General features: G+C 37.5%; 1 protein-coding gene across 1 annotated transcript; it reads left to right on the top strand.

Moving 5' to 3' along the window:
- Positions 1-19,222: 19,222 nt before the first annotated feature.
- Positions 19,223-20,661, top strand: LOC125669137 (uncharacterized). The gene is made up of 2 exons (XM_048903588.2): positions 19,223-19,536; positions 19,674-20,661. The coding sequence occupies exons 1-2, from the start codon at positions 19,223-19,225 to the stop codon at positions 20,659-20,661; spliced, it is 1,302 nt and encodes a 433-aa protein (XP_048759545.2).
- The last annotated feature ends 486 nt before the right edge of the window (positions 20,662-21,147 follow it).

The raw sequence follows: 21,147 nt of genomic DNA, 5'->3' as shown, positions 1-21,147 counted from the left end.
TTCAAATCGATGACAAACATCTATGCCCATAATAAAGGGGACATGCAGACTGGTAAAATATAGATATATAATAACGCAATGAACATACATGTACATGTATAATGATAACGCAAAGTTAAAAACATTTGCAGACATACTAGTAATTACATATTATCAAACAATGTATCAACCAATGACTATTTAACGAGGAAGTAAAATAAAAACACAAATGGAATTGTAAGTTACGTAAGGAATAAATGGGAAACACGAGAACTCTTTTTGATTGTATTTCATGTAAACCGGATATGGTTGACAGTGAGTGAATGCGTAGACACATTTTGTAGCGGAGTTTTATAATGCACGTATTGAAACTTCCAGCTTATACAACATCGTTGTTTATATCACATGTAAAAATTATTAATATGGAATGTAGATTAGAATAGAAAATCTTAATGAATCAGATAAAAATGTGAAGATAACGAACAATGATCAATCTCATATCTCCTATAAGGAATACAAAATTAAGAGCTAGGCGAACACGGACCCCTGGGTATCATTGTTGATAACATCATAACTTCTTTAATGTCACGTTCCGCACATTCATATCTTCTGAAAGGTAGAAATGAACCTAATTTTTTCAATAATGCTTTATCAGAATCGTAATAATAATGGTATTGAAAAGAATTTATAAAGAAATACAGACTCTCTGCACGTAGTTTCACCTGAGGGCAGTGGATGGTCAATATAATATGTGATAGACGCCTCGTGGGTAAACGTGGGTATCAATATATAATAAGGATATTTTATATTTGTACTTTGTTTTTTTGTGTGCAAGAATATTTTTTTTCATAATGTAACTTTGAGTCAGCTTTATCTGGGTCAATTACTTTTTTTTTTTAATTATTATTATTGGTTTTTATACACATAATAAAGTACATGAATACAACAAGTCATATATAATTATCACTATGTGCATGGAGAGAGATAGTGAAAAGAGAGAAAAAGAGAGATGCATGTTTTAAGCAAATATTAAGTTCCATCTGTTCCATTGAGTATCAATTTTTTTCTTTTCACCATTCTTATATGCTATATATTTGTATGTTTCATAAAATAATTTCATTTGTGATATTGCAGCGGGCAAGTTTAAAGGTTTCTTAGTGCATTTTGCAGTATAGACATAATACTTCAGAAATAAAATAATAATGTTTTGTATATCACTATTATTTTCAATACAAGCTAAAATAAAGGATTTCTTTGTAATTGTAATCTGTCGCTCAGTCTTGTCTAAAAATTGTTTGAATTCTACAAGAAATAATTGTAAACAATTACATTCCCATAAAATATGTTCTATTGTTTCCTCTTCAGAGTGACAAATGTTGCAATATTTAGAATCTATTCTTTTTATTTTGAACAATAATGAATTTGTTGCTAAAATTTTGTTTATAATTCTGTACTGAAACCAGTGGAGCTTAGTCTTTTGTCACTCTGAAGGGTATTTTGTGGATTATTTTCCATTCCCTGTCGTCTACATCTAAAAGCTCACTCCATTTCTTTTTGCCAGCTGAGACCGAGTTATTTTTATTGAGAATTCCATAAAAAAATTGATTTGTAACATTTCAAAATTGTGTAAGTATTTGTCATAATTAATGGACTTGTGAGCTTCATGATGTTTTTTCCAGGGTCTGAGTTTTTTATCCATGCTCTTACTGCATGGATAATGCTGTTGTATTCTAAAAAAAATTATCCTAATGTTTGTATAAATATCACAAAAATGTTTAAAATTAAAAAGTGAACCATCTTCATTAATAATATCATTAATCAGTCTGGTGTTGCTGTCGAACATTTGTTTATTGAAAAATGGTTTTCCACCAATATGAATCTGTGGGTTATAAAATAGAGGTGAATCAGCAGCAACAGTGGACTCATCAATAAGACTATGTAATGTAATGTACGACTTGAATACATCAATCCAAAATTTATTTTTCAGTGTTTTTAAAAGAGTGGTGATGTATTCAACCCCACAGTTAATGAATTTGTTCAACTCAAAATTGGGAATAAACATTCCCATACCTCTGCTGGAAAAAATAAGATGTCTTACCCAAAATAATTTCATAGAAGAATTATTTTTTCTTTTTAAAATTTGTCTGATAGTTTTGGGTCACCTGAGTCACTAAGGTATCCTATTGCTATTAGTCGGCGTCCGTGGTGCGTTAACAATTGAACATTTTTAACTTCTTGATAAACATTCTTCGAAATCTTGAAATTTGGCATGAAACATCTTTGGGACAAAGGGAGAGGTATACATTGTACATTTCCGCACCCCAGCATCCCAGAGACCTTAGGCCTAAAGCTGCCAAATATTGACTAATTTTCAAAATTTATTTTTGATCTGAAATTACCTGATCAAGATATAGGGCTCGCGGCTGGTTGGACCGGTCGACAGGGGATGTTTACTCCTCCTAGACACCTGATCCCACCTCTGGTGTGTCCAGGGGTCTTTGTTTGCCCAACTATCTATTTTGTATTGCTTATAGGAATTATAGGATTGAACTATTCGTTATCTTCACCTTTCATTTTTGAAACCGTAAATCTGTAAAAAAGAATAAATGCGCAGTCATAAAAAAACCAGGAAAATCTCTACCAATATTATACATTTCATAACCCCCATAATAGAGGTTCTAACTCCAGGACATGACCAAACTGTTTATGTTTTAAATACCATCTTCTTTAACGGTATCAAATGATTGAATTGAACATTTTAATATCTTCCTGATACCTACCTTTCCATTTCTTTTCAAAGTTGGTATAAAGGATTTTTTGAGCAAGGGGGACATAAAATGTTACCGTCAGAACTCCTGCATCCTCGGGGCCTTAATAGTGGGGCAAAAACTGCCAAAATTGACCAATTTTCAAATATTATCTTCTCTACAACTGCACGTATGTTAGGAAAACTAAATGCATTACGAGTAATGTAGAACCGCAGAGGCTAATTCCGTTTTTACCCGAAACTCCTCGTAACCATAGATAAAGGGATCAAACTCTGACCTAATGTAAATAACAAAAACTACCCACTCGCATCAAACACCTATCAAATCAGAAAACTATTTTATAATACGTAATCGTCAGGCCTCCGTGCATAAAGTATTGTCTTAACTTCATGCACACCGATTTTCAAGTACATGGTCTTCAAAAAGTATAGATATGCGTCACCATTCACGCGATCTCACCTGTTTATTTTTACTCGAACATTTACTGGTCCAGGTCATCCGATGGGTTTTCCCCTATGACAACAGCGAAATTCAAACAAAAGAGACATATATCGTATATATTGTACGGAATTTCATATCAAACTTTTACTACTTACTCATATTTCAATAAAGTTCTCTATGTATGCTATATCTGGGTTTTTTAGTCTACGACAACATCAACTGCTAATAAAATCAGCTACAACGGCCAGCTACAACGGCTGGTTTTGTTAGCTGTTGATATCACAGAGATAAAGAACTTAATTTTAATGAAATATGATCTGAGTCGACCATCGACTAATTTCAAACATTTCTAAAGCGGAGATTTATGTTTGAATATCGGAAAATCTGCCTTCCCAAACGCGAGGAATCGGTAATCCGATGATTTTTCTGCAAGTAAATCGTGATTCATGCGGTGCTTGTTATCGCTTTTTAAACGGTTCTTACACCGACAAATGATACATGGCTTTGAATTAGGTCGCCTCCTCACCATTCTATTTTATTACATCAGCACACAAAAATATGCAAAGTGCCAATCGGGGTCAAAGTAGTTATGGTCAACATGCAGAAGCTAATTCCACGAAATAAAATCGCATAGGTACATGTAGCGACAGCAGGTGGTGTCCTGAATTCTTAAATTTTCAATATGGTCTCAGCAAAAGCTGAAGTAAGAGTCTGAGGAATCTCAAATTAATCCAGATTCCTTTAAGTTCATGCATGACATTAGGCAGCAAGGGGCAATGGTTCTTTGAGTTAGAAAATGCATGAACAAATTGGGACTGAAGGACTTACTAGTTCTTTCATCGCTATTGACTATGAGCTCTGACTGATGTACAATTTATACATGCCACTGTAAGTTCATCTTCTGTGATAGGAGGTCCATGTTCATCAAAGGAAATAGGTCATATGAAATGCTACAGTTTCAATTTTCCAGGTATTTGTTGTACTCATATGTCATGGGTCCTCGGAGATGACCTTAAAAACAGATGTCCGGTGTCACAGTAGGTGTGGCATGTTAAAGAGTAAAACGTTTCCCGCGTTTCGCAGAATAGCGGGAAACCAGCGTATTTAAATGTATTGGCGTAATGATACGCAGGGTGTTCATAGGACTAACAATCGGGGATATCAGGGTAGAGTAGGTTAACAGTAGTCATTCTCAGTCAGCGCTTTCACAGTGTCAAACGCACTTTATTTTCAACAATTTATTTAATATTAATAAATTACAGCTAAAGAATACACGTCCAGTCTAGACATTATTAACACCGGTGTTTGGACACAGATTTCCATAGTTTTTTCATAATCCTTTTTTATCTATGGTTTTTTTTCTGGGCGGTTAGTAATGTTTGTGATGAGGGAAACGCTAAATGGTTATTAAGCTGTAGTTCATTTGATGCAATATCGCATTTGCTATGATTTATAATCATTGTTTAGTTTTGTTTATTAATTAAACGCTCGGCTGCCCGAAAAGTTAGCCTGGCTTACTGTTAATTTGTGAGTGGTTAGTTTATAAGGCAACAGTGACTAGGAGGTCACATTCTAGTAAGAGTATATTATACCCCTCACTGCTCAATGGCCGTAAGTGCCGAGCATAGGCCTAAATGTGAAGCCCTTCACCGGTATTGGTGGCGTCCCCGTATGTGTGAAAAATTCTCGAGAGGAACTTTAAACAAGATACAATCAATCAAACAGATCCTTGATCTTAACGGTGGAAATCGAATTATGTAAATAAACTGTTGATGAAATTAAGGTGTCTGTGTTGACAATGGTCTCTGTTTTGATATTGGCACAAACATTAACCATCCGTATCTTTCCTAGTATTGAATTCTTTGTGCTTTTTTTTTCATGAAAAGTGTGTGTGTTGGGGATGGGGGGTTATAGAACACATTCATTGCTGGTATAACAATTTACTTCTATTTTTTCAACAGGGCGTTCGTGATGTCAGTTTACTTTCCGAAATTTATCCCTCACTCACAATCCACGGCAAGGAAACGATGAGAGGGTGCGTGTTTCAGGCATGGCCAATGGATGGTGTGTCTCATAGTCTGATTGTCAGACGGTTCAGTTTCTAAATCGACTATATTCCGGCTGGGCAAACGGATTAAATATACTGGATGCATCAAAGACCGATGTCGTCGAAGTAGAAGTCTTCAGAAAACAACGCCCCGGGAGAACCCAACGATCGGCCTCTCTCATTTGGCCAGTGATCCGCCTCTCATATTTTGGGATAGAATAAGGAGGGCTGTACACACTTCTGCTGTTTTCTGCTGTTTTCCCGAGAAGGACCAGTGAGAAGACAGTCAGAAACGGACTCCGAGAATTCGGCATCAGAGCCAGAGGACCTTACGTGGGATTACCCATAAATGACAAGATGGAGAACACGATTCGAGTGTCTGCAAAAACATTCTCTTTTTAGCTTTAATATGCGAGTGTTGAGGAAAGTCCTATTTACAGACGAGTCCAGGTTCACTCTTTTCGTACAGCTGGTAGAAAACACCTTTACAGAAGGCGGGAAGAACATTGTCCTGACGCACTAGTCGAGAGATATCCTTTGTCGGATGGTTCGTGGCAATATCAAATTCAATCGACCTTTACCTCCATTACAGGACTTATGGTGTCAATGTTTTGGTTGAATGTATTGGAATAATGAAAGGTGAAGATAACGAACAGTGATCAATCTCATAACTCCTATAAGCAATACAAAATAGATAGTTGGGCAAACACGGACCCCTGGACACACCAGAGGTGGGATCAGGTACCTAGAAGGAGTAAGCATCCCCTGTCGACTGGTCACACCCGCCGTAAGCCCTATATCCCGATCAGGTAAACGGAGTCATCCGTAGTCAAAATCAGTGTACATAGATTAAATTGAGCATCGGATACATACCGCTCATAATGTGTAAACCATCATTTTAGCAACTTAGATAGAAGGGGATGCTTACTCCTCCTAGGCACCTGATCCCACCTCTGGTGTGTCCAGGAGTCCGTGTTTGCCCAACTCTCTATTTTGTATTGCTTATAGAAGTTATTAGATTGATCACTGTACGTTATCTTCATCTTACATGTACATGATGTAGTTGAACATTTTTAAGCATGGTACCTAATTGTGTCACCAACTTCTCTCACAGCTTTTACTTGGCATTTTTCAGACCTTGTACATTATAGATGTTATAAAAACATTTCTGTTCAATTGAGTTTTTGTTTGAACAAAATCATAAATATATGATAATGCAATGAACATACATGTATATCACAAATGAAAGTTTAAAAAAAGACATTTCCAGAATAAATTACAAATGAATAAACAATTTATCTATCAATATATATTTAATGAGGAAATAAAATAAAGACACAAATGGAATTATAAGTTACGTAAGGAAGAAATAGGAAACACAAGAAATTTATTTTATTGCATTTCGTGTAAACCAAATATGAGTGGCAGTGAGTGCATGGGTGGACCCATTTTGTAAAGGACGTAATGAAACTTCTAGCTTATATAACATGCTTTTTTCCCCTATATCACTTGTAGAATTTATAAACATGAAATGTACTTTAGAATAGAGAATCTTAATGAATCAGATATATCATTCTTGTTAACATTAAAGCTTCTTTGATGTCATGTTCTTCAGATTTAATTGTTCTAAAAAGTTCAAATGAACCTAATTTTTTCAATAATATACTATCAGAATCGTAATAATAATGGTATTGAACCCATTATAAAGAAATACAGACTCTCTGCACGTAGTTTTACCCGAGGGCAATGGATGGACAATATAATATGTGTGTGGGTAAACATGGGTATTAATATGTAGCAATTATACTTATATCTGTACTTTGTTTTTTGTGCAAGAATATAAACTGATAATTCCGAGTCCCATAAATCTTTATCTGGGTCAATTGTTTTTTTTTTTCTTTTTAAATTTGTCTTACTTTGTAGGTCACCCGAGTCACTCATATGTCCTATTGCCCTTAGTCTGCCTCAGGCGTCATCCGTGGTGCGTTATCAATTGAGCATTTTTAAATTCTTCATAACTACTCATCCAATTCTTTTTAAATTGGATATGAAGCATTTTTGGAACAAGGGGGATATCAAAATTTATACAATCGGGGCTTCTGCACCTCAGCGCCTTACAAGCGAGGCAAAAAACTGCCGAAATTGACAAGGGTGAGAATAAATTGTAAATCTCCGTACCCCTGCATCCCCGGGGCCTTAAGAGTAGGGCAAAAGATACCAAAACTTGACCAATTTTCAAAATTGCACACTTGTAAGAAAAACTACACGCAGTCATATAGTGCAGGAAGATTTTACCATAATTACCATTATCATGGTACTCTAATTGTAAATTCCATAATCTAGAGATTGAGGTTTTGACTCCAGGACGCGGCCAAACTGTTTATGTCTATAACATTTGAATAATATCTTCTTTAATGGAATTGATACTAAATGGAAAGTAAATGTATAATTAGAACAACCAGGTAACCAAAATTGAAAAATCATGATCCCAGGGGTAGGAGTCTTGAGAGAAGGTGAAGTAAAATGTCAAAATGATTAAATTCCTGTGTTAACAATTGAACATTTTTATATCTGCTTGATAACTACATATGTACCCTTCTATTTGTTTTGAAATTTGGTATAAAGCACTTTTGGAACAAGGGGGGGGGGGCATAAAAATTGTACAATCAGGAATTATGCATCCACAAGGTCTTACAAGCGGGGCAAAAATTGTCAAAATTTACAAATTTTCAAAAATCTTTACAACCGCACATGTATTAGAAAAACTAAATGCATAAGTAGTCATATAGAACAGGAAGGCTTCTACCAAATTTGGCACGTTTTGAGGCATTTGTGTTTTAGGAACACATCTTGCCTTATACTGCTGCTGAATGTTACAATCATATTAAAATTTACCTTAAATACATTATATTGCAGTGATCGATATAAACACTCCCATGGAGAGCACAAAATTGAGAATAGAGTAAACACAGACCCCTGGAAACCAGAGATCGGATCAGGTGACTAGGATAAATTAGCATATCCTGCTGACCGGTCACAAGTACCCACAATGAGCCTTATTTCTTGATCGGAAGTAATAGGTAATCAAAGTTGATCAGTATGTAAAGAACCGTTTAACCATTGCTTTGAGACATGTCAGACAGCATTCAACCTTATGAGAAGCTGTATTAGAAAATAGGTCATTATAACGACCACAGAATTTGCAAAATACTGACTTAAAACGAGACTGTTGAAAATCCTATAATATCAACTTCTTTGTCAGTAGCCTGCCTCGATTTGATCACACACAGAACATGTCTTCGCGTATTGAATCAGTTTAAAATATAAACACATTATTTGGTGATAATGCAATATTGCTTCATAAATATGGAAAGTTGGCAATGGAAAAGCTGAAGTCATAGTTTGTCACAAAGTTGAGTTGTTAGCTTGCCGTAAAAGTCTATGTTCAATGAAATATCCAAATATAAAGCAAGTATGAATTTCAGAGGTAAAGCTGCATAAGAAATGTGTTTAAAAATATATGAAATCAAGTCCGGCAAATTTGACTTTTTATCACAATTGACCAATTCAAACATTTCTAAAGCGAACCTTTGCATTGCAGACGACACGAACTTGTATTATACCAATTATCCTTATTTTCCTTCTTCAATACCTATATTGCAATCTAGTCGACAAACGCCACCATAAGGAAAAAAGACAAGTTGTGCGGGAACTCGAACGAGGGCAAGTTAAAATGTCGCACGTGGTGTTGACCCCCACTCCCAACCGATGAAGAGACTATGGAGACAGAGGGTGAAACTGCTATACCCAGGCCTGTAGGTGATAAAAGAGAGAGAAAAAATCATACCCTGAATCAACTGTGTCATACCAACCTGGCCCCGTTTCACCTGATACATCTATCCCCACTGAACCATTACCAAACTTGATTTATTCTGTGGACTCGTCTTTGTCTAGTAATGTTAGTAGAAGTTTAAGAAACAAAATAGCTACTTCTGTATGTATTGATACTGATCTGCTGATACAACAAAAACGTCCTTCATGATAATACGGAGTCAATAAGCGGGAGGGGTGGGGTATTACATGTACCAGGATAGTTCACAGTCCAAACATTCAAATTTAATTCAATAGAAAAATGGACAGATGTTTTCTTATACATGTATTTCCACTGTTTTCTCTGTGATAACCCTTTGTTTCAATCAAATGAAATTGTTTCATGCAAATGAATGACATAAGTTGGCGGGGAATATGGAAATTAACATGTAATGTGCATTTCAATTTCTATTAGGCAGTATTTTTAATATGTCGGTTTCATATTTTCCTTTTATGTCGAACACAGATATAAGAAATCACCATCTAGTTAGTTGGGTATGTGAGGTGATCAACTATTATAGAAAACGTGATAATGTATTATTTGATCATTTCGTATACACAACAAAGTAGTTAGAGATTAAATCATCAACAGTAGTAGGCATTCTGCATGTCATCCGAAGGTAATCGGATATCTCTTCGACTTTTACTCCCACTTTTATATTATGACATGTGCGTGGGAGAGCCAAAACGAAGGCCATATTAAAAAGTGGGAATTCAGCGAAACCAGCTGGTGTCGATTCCTTGCATACCTTTCACAACTTTATTACGCAGATTTACCGATTCCGTAATCCGATAATTATTCTGCAAGGAAATCGTGACTTATACGTGATTCTAGCTATCGCCTTTTAAACGGCTCTAACACCGACAAATGAAGCATCTCTTTGAATTGAGTCACCTCCTCGCCATTCGATTTCATAACACACAAATATACAAAATTACAATCGGGGTCAACGTAGTTATTATCAACTTGCAGAAGCTAATTCCGCGAAATAAAATTGCAAAATGGAGGCGAAGTAGCGACACCAATAGATGTCGCTGAATTCTCAGTTTTCAATATGGCTGCTGCAAAAGCGGGGGTAAAAGTCAAAGAAACCTGGGATTAATCCAGATTTCAAGTGGCAGCATGACCTTAGGCATCAAGGGGCGGTGGTTCTACTATTTCTTGGAGCGTTATTAACTTCGAACTCTGGTTAATGTACATGTCACTGTAAGTTCACCTACTATGGTGGGAGGTTCAGGTTCACATTCTGTGATGAGAGGTTCAGGTTCACCTTCTGTGATGGGAGGTTCAGGTTCACATTCTGTGATGAGAGGTTCAGGTTCACATTCTGTGATGAGAGGTTCAGGTTCACCTTCTGTGATGGGAGGTTCAGGTTCACATTCTGTGTTGGGAGGTTCAGGTTCACCTTCTGTGATGGGAGGTTCAGGTTCACATTCTGTGATGGGAGGTTCAGGTTCACCTTCTGTGATGGGAGGTTCAGGTTCACCTTCTGTGATGGGAGGTTCAGGTTCACCTTCTGTGATGGGAGGTTCAGGTTCACCTTCTGTGATTGGAGGTTCAGGTTAACATTCTGTGATGGGAGGTTCAGGTTCACCTTCTGTGATGGGAGGTTCAGGTTCACATTCTGTGATGAGAGGTTCAGGTTCACCTTCTGTGATGGGAGGTTCAGGTTCACCTTCTGTGATGGGAGGTTCAGGTTCACCTTCTGTGATGGGAGGTTCAGGTTCACCTTCTGTGATGGGAGGTTCAGGTTCACCTTCTGTGATGGGAGGTTCAGGTTCACCTTCTGTGATGGGAGGTTCAGGTTTACCTTCTTGCCTTGGGTTTTTAGTGTTTTTACACAGTTTCTAGAATTCATGCTTCAAGAAACATCATTTCTGTTCTATCTTGGATCCATGATCTCCTTTTAAAAAAGAAATTCGTAATTTACCGATTTCCAACCTTTATTTACCTCTGATTGGTGTTGTTCTTAAATCTGATGGGGATGAAAATGATCACAAATATACAATTGTGTTATACCCCGAGTTGAGTGGTATTGATTATTTCATTGTCACTGAGCTATGCTCAGTTCGGTGTTCTTCTTTTGATAGATTGATAGATATGATTGGAAAGGGGTCGTGTTTGGAAAAGTTGACATAAAAAATCCACTCTGGGTTAATTACAATTCATCCATTGGATTTTGATTCGTCTGTTAATTGGTTCTGTTTACATAGACATATTTTACCAATGGGCTGCTCTATCAGCTGTAAAATTTGGGGAAATTCCGCTTCATTTTTACACTGATTTTGAGATTGATCACTGTTCGTTATCTTCACAAAGTTCAAATCTGGACTGGAAACCTTAAAGCATTACTTGAATGGTTTGATTTTTGTTGGGAACTATAGAACCCATGACTGTGCATATCTTGTGTCTAAGTTGATACCAGTACACGTGGTTGTTGACATTGGGATTCTTCCTGCTGATAAAAAAAGTTAAAATATATCAATTGTTGGGTCGTTCTTTACATACTGATTTTGACTACAGATTACTCCGTTTACCTGATCAAGATATAAGGCTCACGGCGGGTGTAACCCGTCATCAGGTGTGCTTACCCCTCCCAGGCAAATCCTTCCACCCCTGGCGTGTCCAGAGATCCACGGTTCCCCTACTCTTAATTAATTCTTTATTCTTTTTATGGGAATGATGAGATTGATTTTTACTCTTTCTTCTGGATTTTGTTATTGATACGGTTGAAGTAAACATTCACAGAATGAAGTTGATGACCTTCTTCAAATCAATGTAAACGTACTCAATAAAGAGAAAGTAACACTTAAAGAATTGCGATCACAAGTTGGATCCTTAAATTTCATTTGTAAAGCAATCAGATATATCAGTTATTCAGATATATCAGTTATTCAGATATATCAGTTATTTGTAAAGCAATCAGATGTATAAGCTATTCGGAGATTTTATGTATCCGCGTCTCTGAAGCCTTTCCGCAATATTCGGTTGACTTCAGAGGTGAAAAGCAACCTCAGAATATGGTTGATTTTCTTTAACCATTTTAATGGTGTAGTATACTGTCCAGAAACATTGTAGTGGAAATCCAATGTGCTGGAATTGCATACAGATAGTCGGTCGACAGGGGATGCTTACTCCTAGGCACCTGATCCCACTTCTAGTGTGTCCAGAGGTCCGTGTTTGCCCTACTATCTGTTTTGTATTGCTTATAGGAGTTATGAGATTGATCACTGTTCGTTATCTTCACCTTTCATAGTGCTGGTTTCATTGTTTTAGGTTATGGGGTTATTTTTCAGGGTAACTGGATTTTCCTTCCTTGGCCAAACATTTAGAAGATCAAGATATTATGAGGAACATTACTATTCTCGAGTTGCTTTCAGTAGCAATTGAAATTTTGGGTCATTCGATAGCAAGGTCAAATATCCTCTTTCATATTGCAAATATATATCTGATAGTGTAATCAATAGGCAAACCTCGAAATTAATGGAACTAATCATATATAGGTATTTTGTACTCCAACTAATGGTTAACAAATTGATGCTGTCTTTAAAGTAAGACGTATTGCGAATATCGCACATTCTAATTCTCGAAAACAAAGGTAACGATTCAGGGAGTCGGCATCCAATGCAGTTCGGGAAATCCCACCCTTGGAATTAATGAAAATGATATACAGACTGGAATAGACAGATTAATGAAGACTTTCTAGGAATACCAATATGTCTTATCGGTCAGAACTTCATTTAAAACTTTAGGTCAAATTTTGGCTTAAATATTTTCTGACAATCATCACCGAGTCATGCGGTGCAGTTTCTTGTTCTTTTGTTTTATTTCTGTTACTCTTCTTCCACACCTAAATCATATGTGTCCGCAATAAGCATTTATTACAACATGATCTTTCCATGGACTTGACACATGAAAATACCTGCAGGGGGGGGGGGGGGGTTCTGTTATTTTAGAGTCGAAAAAATTCAAGGGTGGATATACCAACCATGACTATTCAGCTACTTTGTCAGATACACGATGGAGTAGTGTGTACATACAAACATATCTGAAATACGAGTTTGGTTGATATATGGTGGGTTTCCCCAGTTGAAATGGCATCCCCATGATTATACTTTCAAGTACAACGGCCAATACATGTCAAAGAACGGGTTATCTGCATTTAGTGTAGTGTTGTGTTTCTTTTCTCTATATAAAGAAACACGTATACTGAGGGAGGGAGTTAGTGTTGTGTTATTTGTTGTATAGGAAAGTATATTGTTCAGGAGTCAGGGCCTTGTTGTATATTCAGCATTTTGAAAATTATATGGTCGTTATAACGTTCTAGTTTGCCAATACAACCTATCATTAGGTCAAATGCTGTCTGGCGTTTTTCATGCCGATTGTTAGACCGTTCGTGGCACACTGATTTTGACTACGGAAAACTCCGTTTACCTGATCAAGATATAGGGCTCACGGCGGGTGTGACCGGTCGACAGGGGATACTTACTCCTCCTAGGCACCTGATCCACCTCTGGTGTGTCCAGGGATCCGTGTTTGCCCAACTATCTATTTTGCATTGCTTATGGGATTGATCACTGTTCGTTATCTTCACCTTTCATTCTCGGAGAGGGAGGTTAGTGTTGTTTTTGTTTTATTTTCTCTGTAAAAACAATCTTTCGAATATGACCTTAAAAACGGAGGTCCCGGGTCGTGGCAGACGTTGGCACTATAGAGAATCCTCACTGCTAGTCCTGAGCGCTAAGCATGGGTCTAAATTTGTGGTATTTCACCTACATGGTGACGTCTCATGTGAATGAATAATTCTCAACAAGACGGAAAAACAAATAAAACAAACAAAAAAATAACGAAAATGAACAACAGGATTGACGTTGATTCGAGCCTGTGTAAATTAATATAACGATACACAAGAGATTTACTAGTCTCAGACAGCCATTTATAGGTGTATTACGCGAAAGGTGAAAATGACTCAGGTGTTTTTCTCTCTGGTAAGTATAGCTAGAGGTGTTTTAGACACACAAAAGTCGTCATAAAGAACTTATAAAACATGTTTGTTTTTTAAAACCAAATCGGCGTTAAATATTTCTTGACGTCATGATTTATTTATTTTATTGGGTTTACACTTTATTTTATTGATACAATCAACAAGTTCTGCTTAAAATTACATTTTTTCTTGAATTATCAATAAAATTTGCAAGAAAAAGTAATAAAATATGTTATAGCAATTGGAACTATACCTGACTCATAAACATATAATTATTTACATATAATTACACGTGTTTAAACTTCCACGCGAGCTACATATATGACTCACAAACATTTAATTATTTACCAATAATTACACGTGATTAAACTTCTACACGAGCTATGGAAATATCGAAGTTTTTCATTTCCTGAAATTGACAGTTCATTTTCAAAAAAATATATACAGTGGAGCCTCATTAATCCGGACGATTTTGCTTGGACCAAAGTGTCCGGATTAACGAGGCTCCACTGTATATATTTTACGATGGAAAGCAATTTTATATCAAAATCTAGTCTCATGTTTTCACAAACACAATCACTATTGGAGTGTTTCATCACGCATTCTATCGCAGTCAGGATATCCAATGTATTGGAGTCCAGCCTACTCGCCCCTATACACATGTACTGCTGATGTTTGTCTGCGCTGAAGTGGGATTTTTGACTTTCTGTCCTTTTCCCTTTATTTCTTGACGCTGTGCTTCTTTACTGCATTTAAGTTTTGTTTTTAAAGTGGCATATAGGCCCGATGGGCCGGGTGTTTGATTTATTTTTACAGTGTCTGTTAACATACATGTAAAGTTTGTGAATATACACATGCCACTATAAATAAATAAACTACTACTACTACAGCAGCGCCACATATTCAATAGACCTCAGTTTGACTTGTATTTGTTTAATCATCTCAAACAAGATGAAATTATTTGTATGACAACTGCTGAACTTTAGAAATGGAAATTTTGAATGATTTGCAGATGATAATAATTTACAAGATGAAGTTTGGTCTAAGAGGTGGTTACTGAACTTTAATACTACGAGTACTCTAACACCAGCAGAATTAGTGTAGATAGTCAACATTATCGGGTTAGATGGGGGGAGGGGGGATCGAACATCCTAGAATAAGGCTTTTTTTTAGCATCAGCTACCGCGGCCAATTCTTTGATGAAATGGATTTTTGAAAAACATGAAATTCAAACTCAATCGTATTTTATCATTAGAACACACTCAGCATTCTAAAGTATTGGTAGACATTTAAATACCAATAAATTAGAATAGCTACAACTAATTAAATACAGCATAAAATCGTCACCGGTTTATCTACACTAGCATCAAGGGGATCTATTAATTTTGAAACTGGCAGGGAACCCTTATAAACCAGTCCTATTTGAAAGTTCAAAGTGAATCAACAATCTTACCCCTGACCATCTAAGAGCATTTTTTTTAAATAACATTCCAAAATATCAAATTATGCAACAAGAAATCCCATACATTACAGTATACTGTTGTGTAATACACACGGTTCTTGACTGACACCTGTGAAATAGACGAGATCCTAGATGTTCTATTTTTAAAACGATGTCAGTCAGAGTTCAACAGAAAGCGATGTAATGCCGGTTTACTGACGTTATACGCTTTCTAGAGAAGTATGTTTCAGTATACATAGACTGTGGAGTTTATGCGTTTCCTGTGGGTAAAAAATCTTATTCCTGACCATCTAAGACGATGTAATGACGTTATACACTTTCTAGAAAAGAAGTTTGTTTCAAGATGCCCACATCACGTACATGTGTGGTAGAAAACCCCATGTATTTCATATATCCAACTTGAACACAAGCTGCAAACTTGACACTTCTATATCTTGATCAGGTAAACGGAGTTATATGTCGTCAAAATCAGTGAGCTAAGAACGGCCTATAATATATTGTATATAACACTTTCGGCTTACTGATCTGTCGTGAGTTTAGCGTATATGGTAGCCTGTACATGTAGTAAGATAAGCGATCATGACCACCTGGATTGTCGTATCTTTTCTATTGCAGTAATCGTAGCAAGTTCAAATGACCACTACTTCGTATGATCTCGATCCATTTTTCCAACGACGATCGTACAACACATACTGTATATACACACGTTTTGATGCAAATGAATTACCAAACCTACATCGGTCCCTTCTACCAAAGTTCCGCTAAACCGTAAAACTAAATACGTACTTTCCGATTTGCCCAATAGTTCTTTCCCTTTGTGGAACTCTTACGCACAGTGAGACGCAAAACATACTATCGTCCACACGCGGTGGGTACATATGCTTATCGCTGACATGATATGTTGCATAAAGGCTGATTATCAGACATCATGCAAGCACCCAAACTACAGGGACACACAATATTAGTAAGTTTATTAGTATTTCATAATAAAATAGCCCAAACAAAAATCGATAATCACCATCTTTCTTTGATTACAATATCACTCGCGCAGAAAAGGAAATAAAAAATAATTTTATATTCAATATAATGGCCTAATTCAATCAAATATTATTCTTGATATGGTCAGTTTAATGTTTACCAACAGCTGATATAAACAAAATTTACACTTTCATTACTTTTATTCGTATTAACATAGCTAGTCTAGAGTATATATATGTATACATCTTGTACCCACCCAAGCATTCAACAGAACACTGAACGTACCTCCATCACAGAAGAACTGATATCTCGGAAGTTGCGTATTACTACATTATATGTGTGACGCTAATCAAATAAGTAAATATGACGTGAAAGACTATATTTAGTGTCATATTTTGTCAAAACGAAGCCCCGAACAATTAGCTACATTGATTCGTGCCTTAAATTTCCAAAACGCATAGACAACCTTCATTTACTCAATCCTGACCTTAAATGAACACTCGGAGAACAGACGATGGTGGACGATTCATGTAATTATCCTTGACAATATTTTAATTTTAAGTCACTGTTACAATATGCATACAGCTAGGTATGAGCGAAGAATATCGTTTCTGTCGCCAGAATCTTAGATTCTTTTAATGCAAATTCGATTCAAGTGCGCCAATTAAATAAATACATGTAATAATTAATAAAATTAATAAGTTTTAGTTTTAAAATTACATGAAGGCTTGAAATGCGACGCTTTACATCAGCATACATACACTTCCTGGATCCCCGTGAAGCGGTGCTGTTGATATCCTCATGTATCTTCAAAAATGAAATTTACCTTTTATATCTACAGTGTACATCTTACATTCATTTCGGTCGGAAGATTGCAATAATCCAAACTTTTCACAAGATGCAAATGGTGACTGCCATTAAGATGATTGATTGATTCATGTTTTCCGCCACACTCAAGAATTTTTCAGTTATCTGGTGGCGCCCAGTTTTTTACTGGTGGACGAGAGAACCCAGATACAATGTACCTGGGAAGAGATCACCGACCTTCCGAAAGTACGTACATGTAAACCAAACGACCGAGGGAAAGCAAAATTCTCGCCCTGTATTTAGTCTCAGACGTACAGGGATATTTAACACATATTACTACTTTTACTACGATCAAAACATAATCTGCTATAACTTGCACAAACCGTTAATGCGATTGTTCGTGATCGTTGTTTTTGTGACAAGCATTTTGTTGGGAAGGTAGGTAAATATTGAATCATCAACAAATCTCAGATTTAGCCACTCCGGCGTCACATGATGTGTCATCTTCTCCCAACAAATTCCAAGAGACACACTTTTCACATCGGCCTTGCTTGCCTTTTTACTCTCCGTCGTACTTGTGTAACTAGCAATGCCCTACATTTATACGCATATTACGAAGTAGTTCGAAATTCAGGATCAGAAAACAGCGATTTTAAACAATTTACAGTAAGCATCAATTTAATTTCGTCAAAAGTATTTCATGATGTAAAACTTATACGGTACCAATTTTGATGCACCAGATGCGCATTTCGACAAATAATATCTCTTCAGTGATGCTCAACCGAAATATGAAATAACAAGGAAGTTTTAGAGCTATTTTAGGGGAAAACAGTGTGCCAAAAAAGTGGAGTCAAATTCGTCTAAGGATAAGAGCTATGCGTGAGTGAGATAATCCTAATTTCGAAATGAATTTCAAAATTTTGCAACAGCAATTAAATATACATCCGTAATTTCAAGCTAGTAACGAAGTACTTACATTTAGCTACTGGACTGTAGAGACCCTCGGGGACTAACAGTCCACCAGCAGTCTATGACTAAATATGATATGATATATGATATGACTAAATATTTAGTCCAAAACATGAAAGTTGGATTTTAGAAAGTTTTACAAGATTTCCGTAAAACGCCGTTGACGGAAGTACAGTGTATAGTGCTAGTAGCGCACGGAACTCTGGGTAGAGAATGCTTGCTTGCGCGTTATATTTACATTCAATGAATCTTTTCTCTTATATATTTGTTTTGAAATTGACATTGCTTTCATCATAGACAATGAATAAATATTTGTTGCAAACTAGTTCGATTCGGTTTTTAGGTACTAGATCGCCATAATTATGTGGAGCGTCATCAGGGTTAAAGGTTGCATTGGCTGTTCCGTTTAATGCCTGTGTCACATTACTAGCGGGTACCGGGCGAGGTATAGGTATCGGTGGGGGACCTGTCAAGATCTAACACCGTAGGGACACATTTCCAAGTCTGCCGGGTGATTAGCTCTCCTCATATACCGCCCGCACCTCGGGCGGGACAAGGAAGGCAGCCGTATGTTTACCGGGCGGGGAGCGTATGGAATGATGGTGTTGGTGGCCGCCCGATATCCGTAAGGTTATCGGTAGGTAACCGGAAGGTAACCGGGAGGGGTACGTCCGGTACCCATACGAACATCGTACGGACTAGGTATCCCCGTGCGGTCACCGCTCGGACACCTGAGGGGTATCGGATGAAGCCCGGACGATGTCCGTTCTGAGAACATCCGGGTATCGTTCGGTGACCTTTGCCTTTTCATGCGTGTTAAGTGCAATTAAGGCAATTGCAAACTGGTGTATATATACCTATCGTCATCGTCATCATCTCCAACATCATCATCGACGCTGTTGCCATCAACATCGACATGGCCAATCCTCCGAGGCATCTGAGACTGCCGTTCCTACGTCTACAACTCGCTGAAGCACGTGAGCGTTATCTTACTATCTTGGCAGCTTTAATAGCTGAGGAAGAAAGGGTAAGGAGACGTCAGAGACGTCGACGTCGGTGGTGGGTTAGACCATGGCTAGAGAGGCGCGTCATGTATGGTCAATATGAGACATTGATGGGAGAACTTGAGAGGGAGCATGAAGGAGACTTCAAGTCCTTCCTCCGAATGGAACCCGCAATGTTCCATGAACTACTGCAGCGGGTGGGACCACGCATTGAAAAGCCAGACACGTAAGTGTTCTAAAAAATTCTATTATTGTTAAATTATTGTTATATTTTTAAATTGTTAAATTGTTACATAGTTAAATTGTATTTGAAAGGTTCTATATTTCTGTAGTAAAATGTTATCTTTTTTTATTTGTTTACAGACAGCGGCCACCCTTGAAACCAGGCTTAAAGCTAGCCATCACCCTCCGCTTCTTGGCAACCGGGAACTCGTACAAGTCGCTAGCCTTTGATTTCCGTGTTGCCCACAACACGATTTCCCTGTTCGTGCCAGAGGTATGTCGAGCTATACTGGAAGAATACCGTGATGAGGTCTTCCGCACGCCACGCACACCAGCTGAATGGGCAGTGGTTGCTCAACGCTTCCAGGACCGGTGGAACTTTCCGCATTGTTGTGGCGCAATTGATGGCAAGCATATCGCCATAAAGAAGCCACCGCAGACAGGCACCCTATACTACAACTACAAAGGCTTCTTCTCAATGGTCCTGCTAGGAGTGGTTGATGCAGACTATAAATTTTTATGGGCTGACGTTGGGTCAAATGGCTCGGCGTCAGATGCAGGTGTTTTCAACGGATCTGTTCTGGAGCCCGCGCTTAGGGAAGGGAGGCTTGGGTTCCCCCAACCCGACCCTCTGCCAAACGACGACAGAGACACGCCATACTTTATAGTGGCAGACGATGCCTTTCCCCTGCGACCCTACTGCATGAAGCCATTCTCCAAGCGTTACATGCTCCGAGAGGAAAGGATCTTTAACTATCGGTGCTCACGGGCCAGGAGGGTGGTGGAGAATGCTTTTGGAATTTTGGCCAACAGGTTCCGTTGTCTGCTGACAACAATGAACACTAAACCACCAGCAACGGTATGGATTGTTACAGGCTGTCTGACATTGCACAATATCATGAGAATGCGATACCCTAACCTACAGAATGCCGACTTGGATATAGAAGGGGACAATCACAATATTATCCCAGGAGCATGGAGGGATGGCGCAGTCATGGCAGAAGTTGAGGCTGCTGGTCGCGGACCAAGGCAGACTGCAGAGGGGAAAAAGCAGCGCCATTACTTAATGAAATACTTTAACAGCCCTGCTGGGAGTGTTCCATGGCAGGATGCTGCTATTGATAGATAAGTTAAGGTCAAAGGTCATGTTTGAAAAAGAAAGATCATATATGATTTCCTAATAATCTCCTTGCTAGAGGAGTTTGCTAATCATTTGGCCTTGATATGAAAGTTAAAAGGTCACGGTATGAAAAGAAACATCATATATGACTTCCTATCTGTCAGTTGAAGTAACTTGTGTTTTTTTGTTAACACATTTAATAATCAAGTTTTGTGACCCGTTAACACCTATTTGTGTTGTGTTCTTGTTATTTGTATTAACTTTTAACAATAAAGTTATGTTAAACCTTAACAACTGTTTTTGTTTTTCCTGTTGTTTGTATCAAGTTAACAATACAATTGTGTTAAAACCTGAACCCCTTTTGGGGGGGGGGGAGAACTTTGGAGAGAAAAGAAATATAACCGGGCCATTCCTACTAAAATCTTATTTGTTTTCTCTCAAGAGTTCTAGAAAGAAGTCATGAGGTTTCTTGTGTGCAGAAGTTTACCACCCGAA

Source organism: Ostrea edulis, chromosome 7 (assembly GCF_947568905.1).
Source record: "Ostrea edulis chromosome 7, xbOstEdul1.1, whole genome shotgun sequence".
Classification (NCBI taxonomy): Eukaryota; Metazoa; Mollusca; class Bivalvia; order Ostreida; family Ostreidae; genus Ostrea; species Ostrea edulis.
This window is presented reverse-complemented; position numbering and strand designations above follow the sequence as displayed.

Coding starts and splice junctions, on each gene's coding strand:
- LOC125669137 (XM_048903588.2), top strand. CDS start 19,223: ATGGCCAATCCTCCGAGGCATCTGAGACTGCCGTTCCTACGTCTACAA. Junction 19,537..19,673: donor CGCATTGAAAAGCCAGACAC/GTAAGTGTTCTA, acceptor ATTTGTTTACAG/ACAGCGGCCACCCTTGAAAC.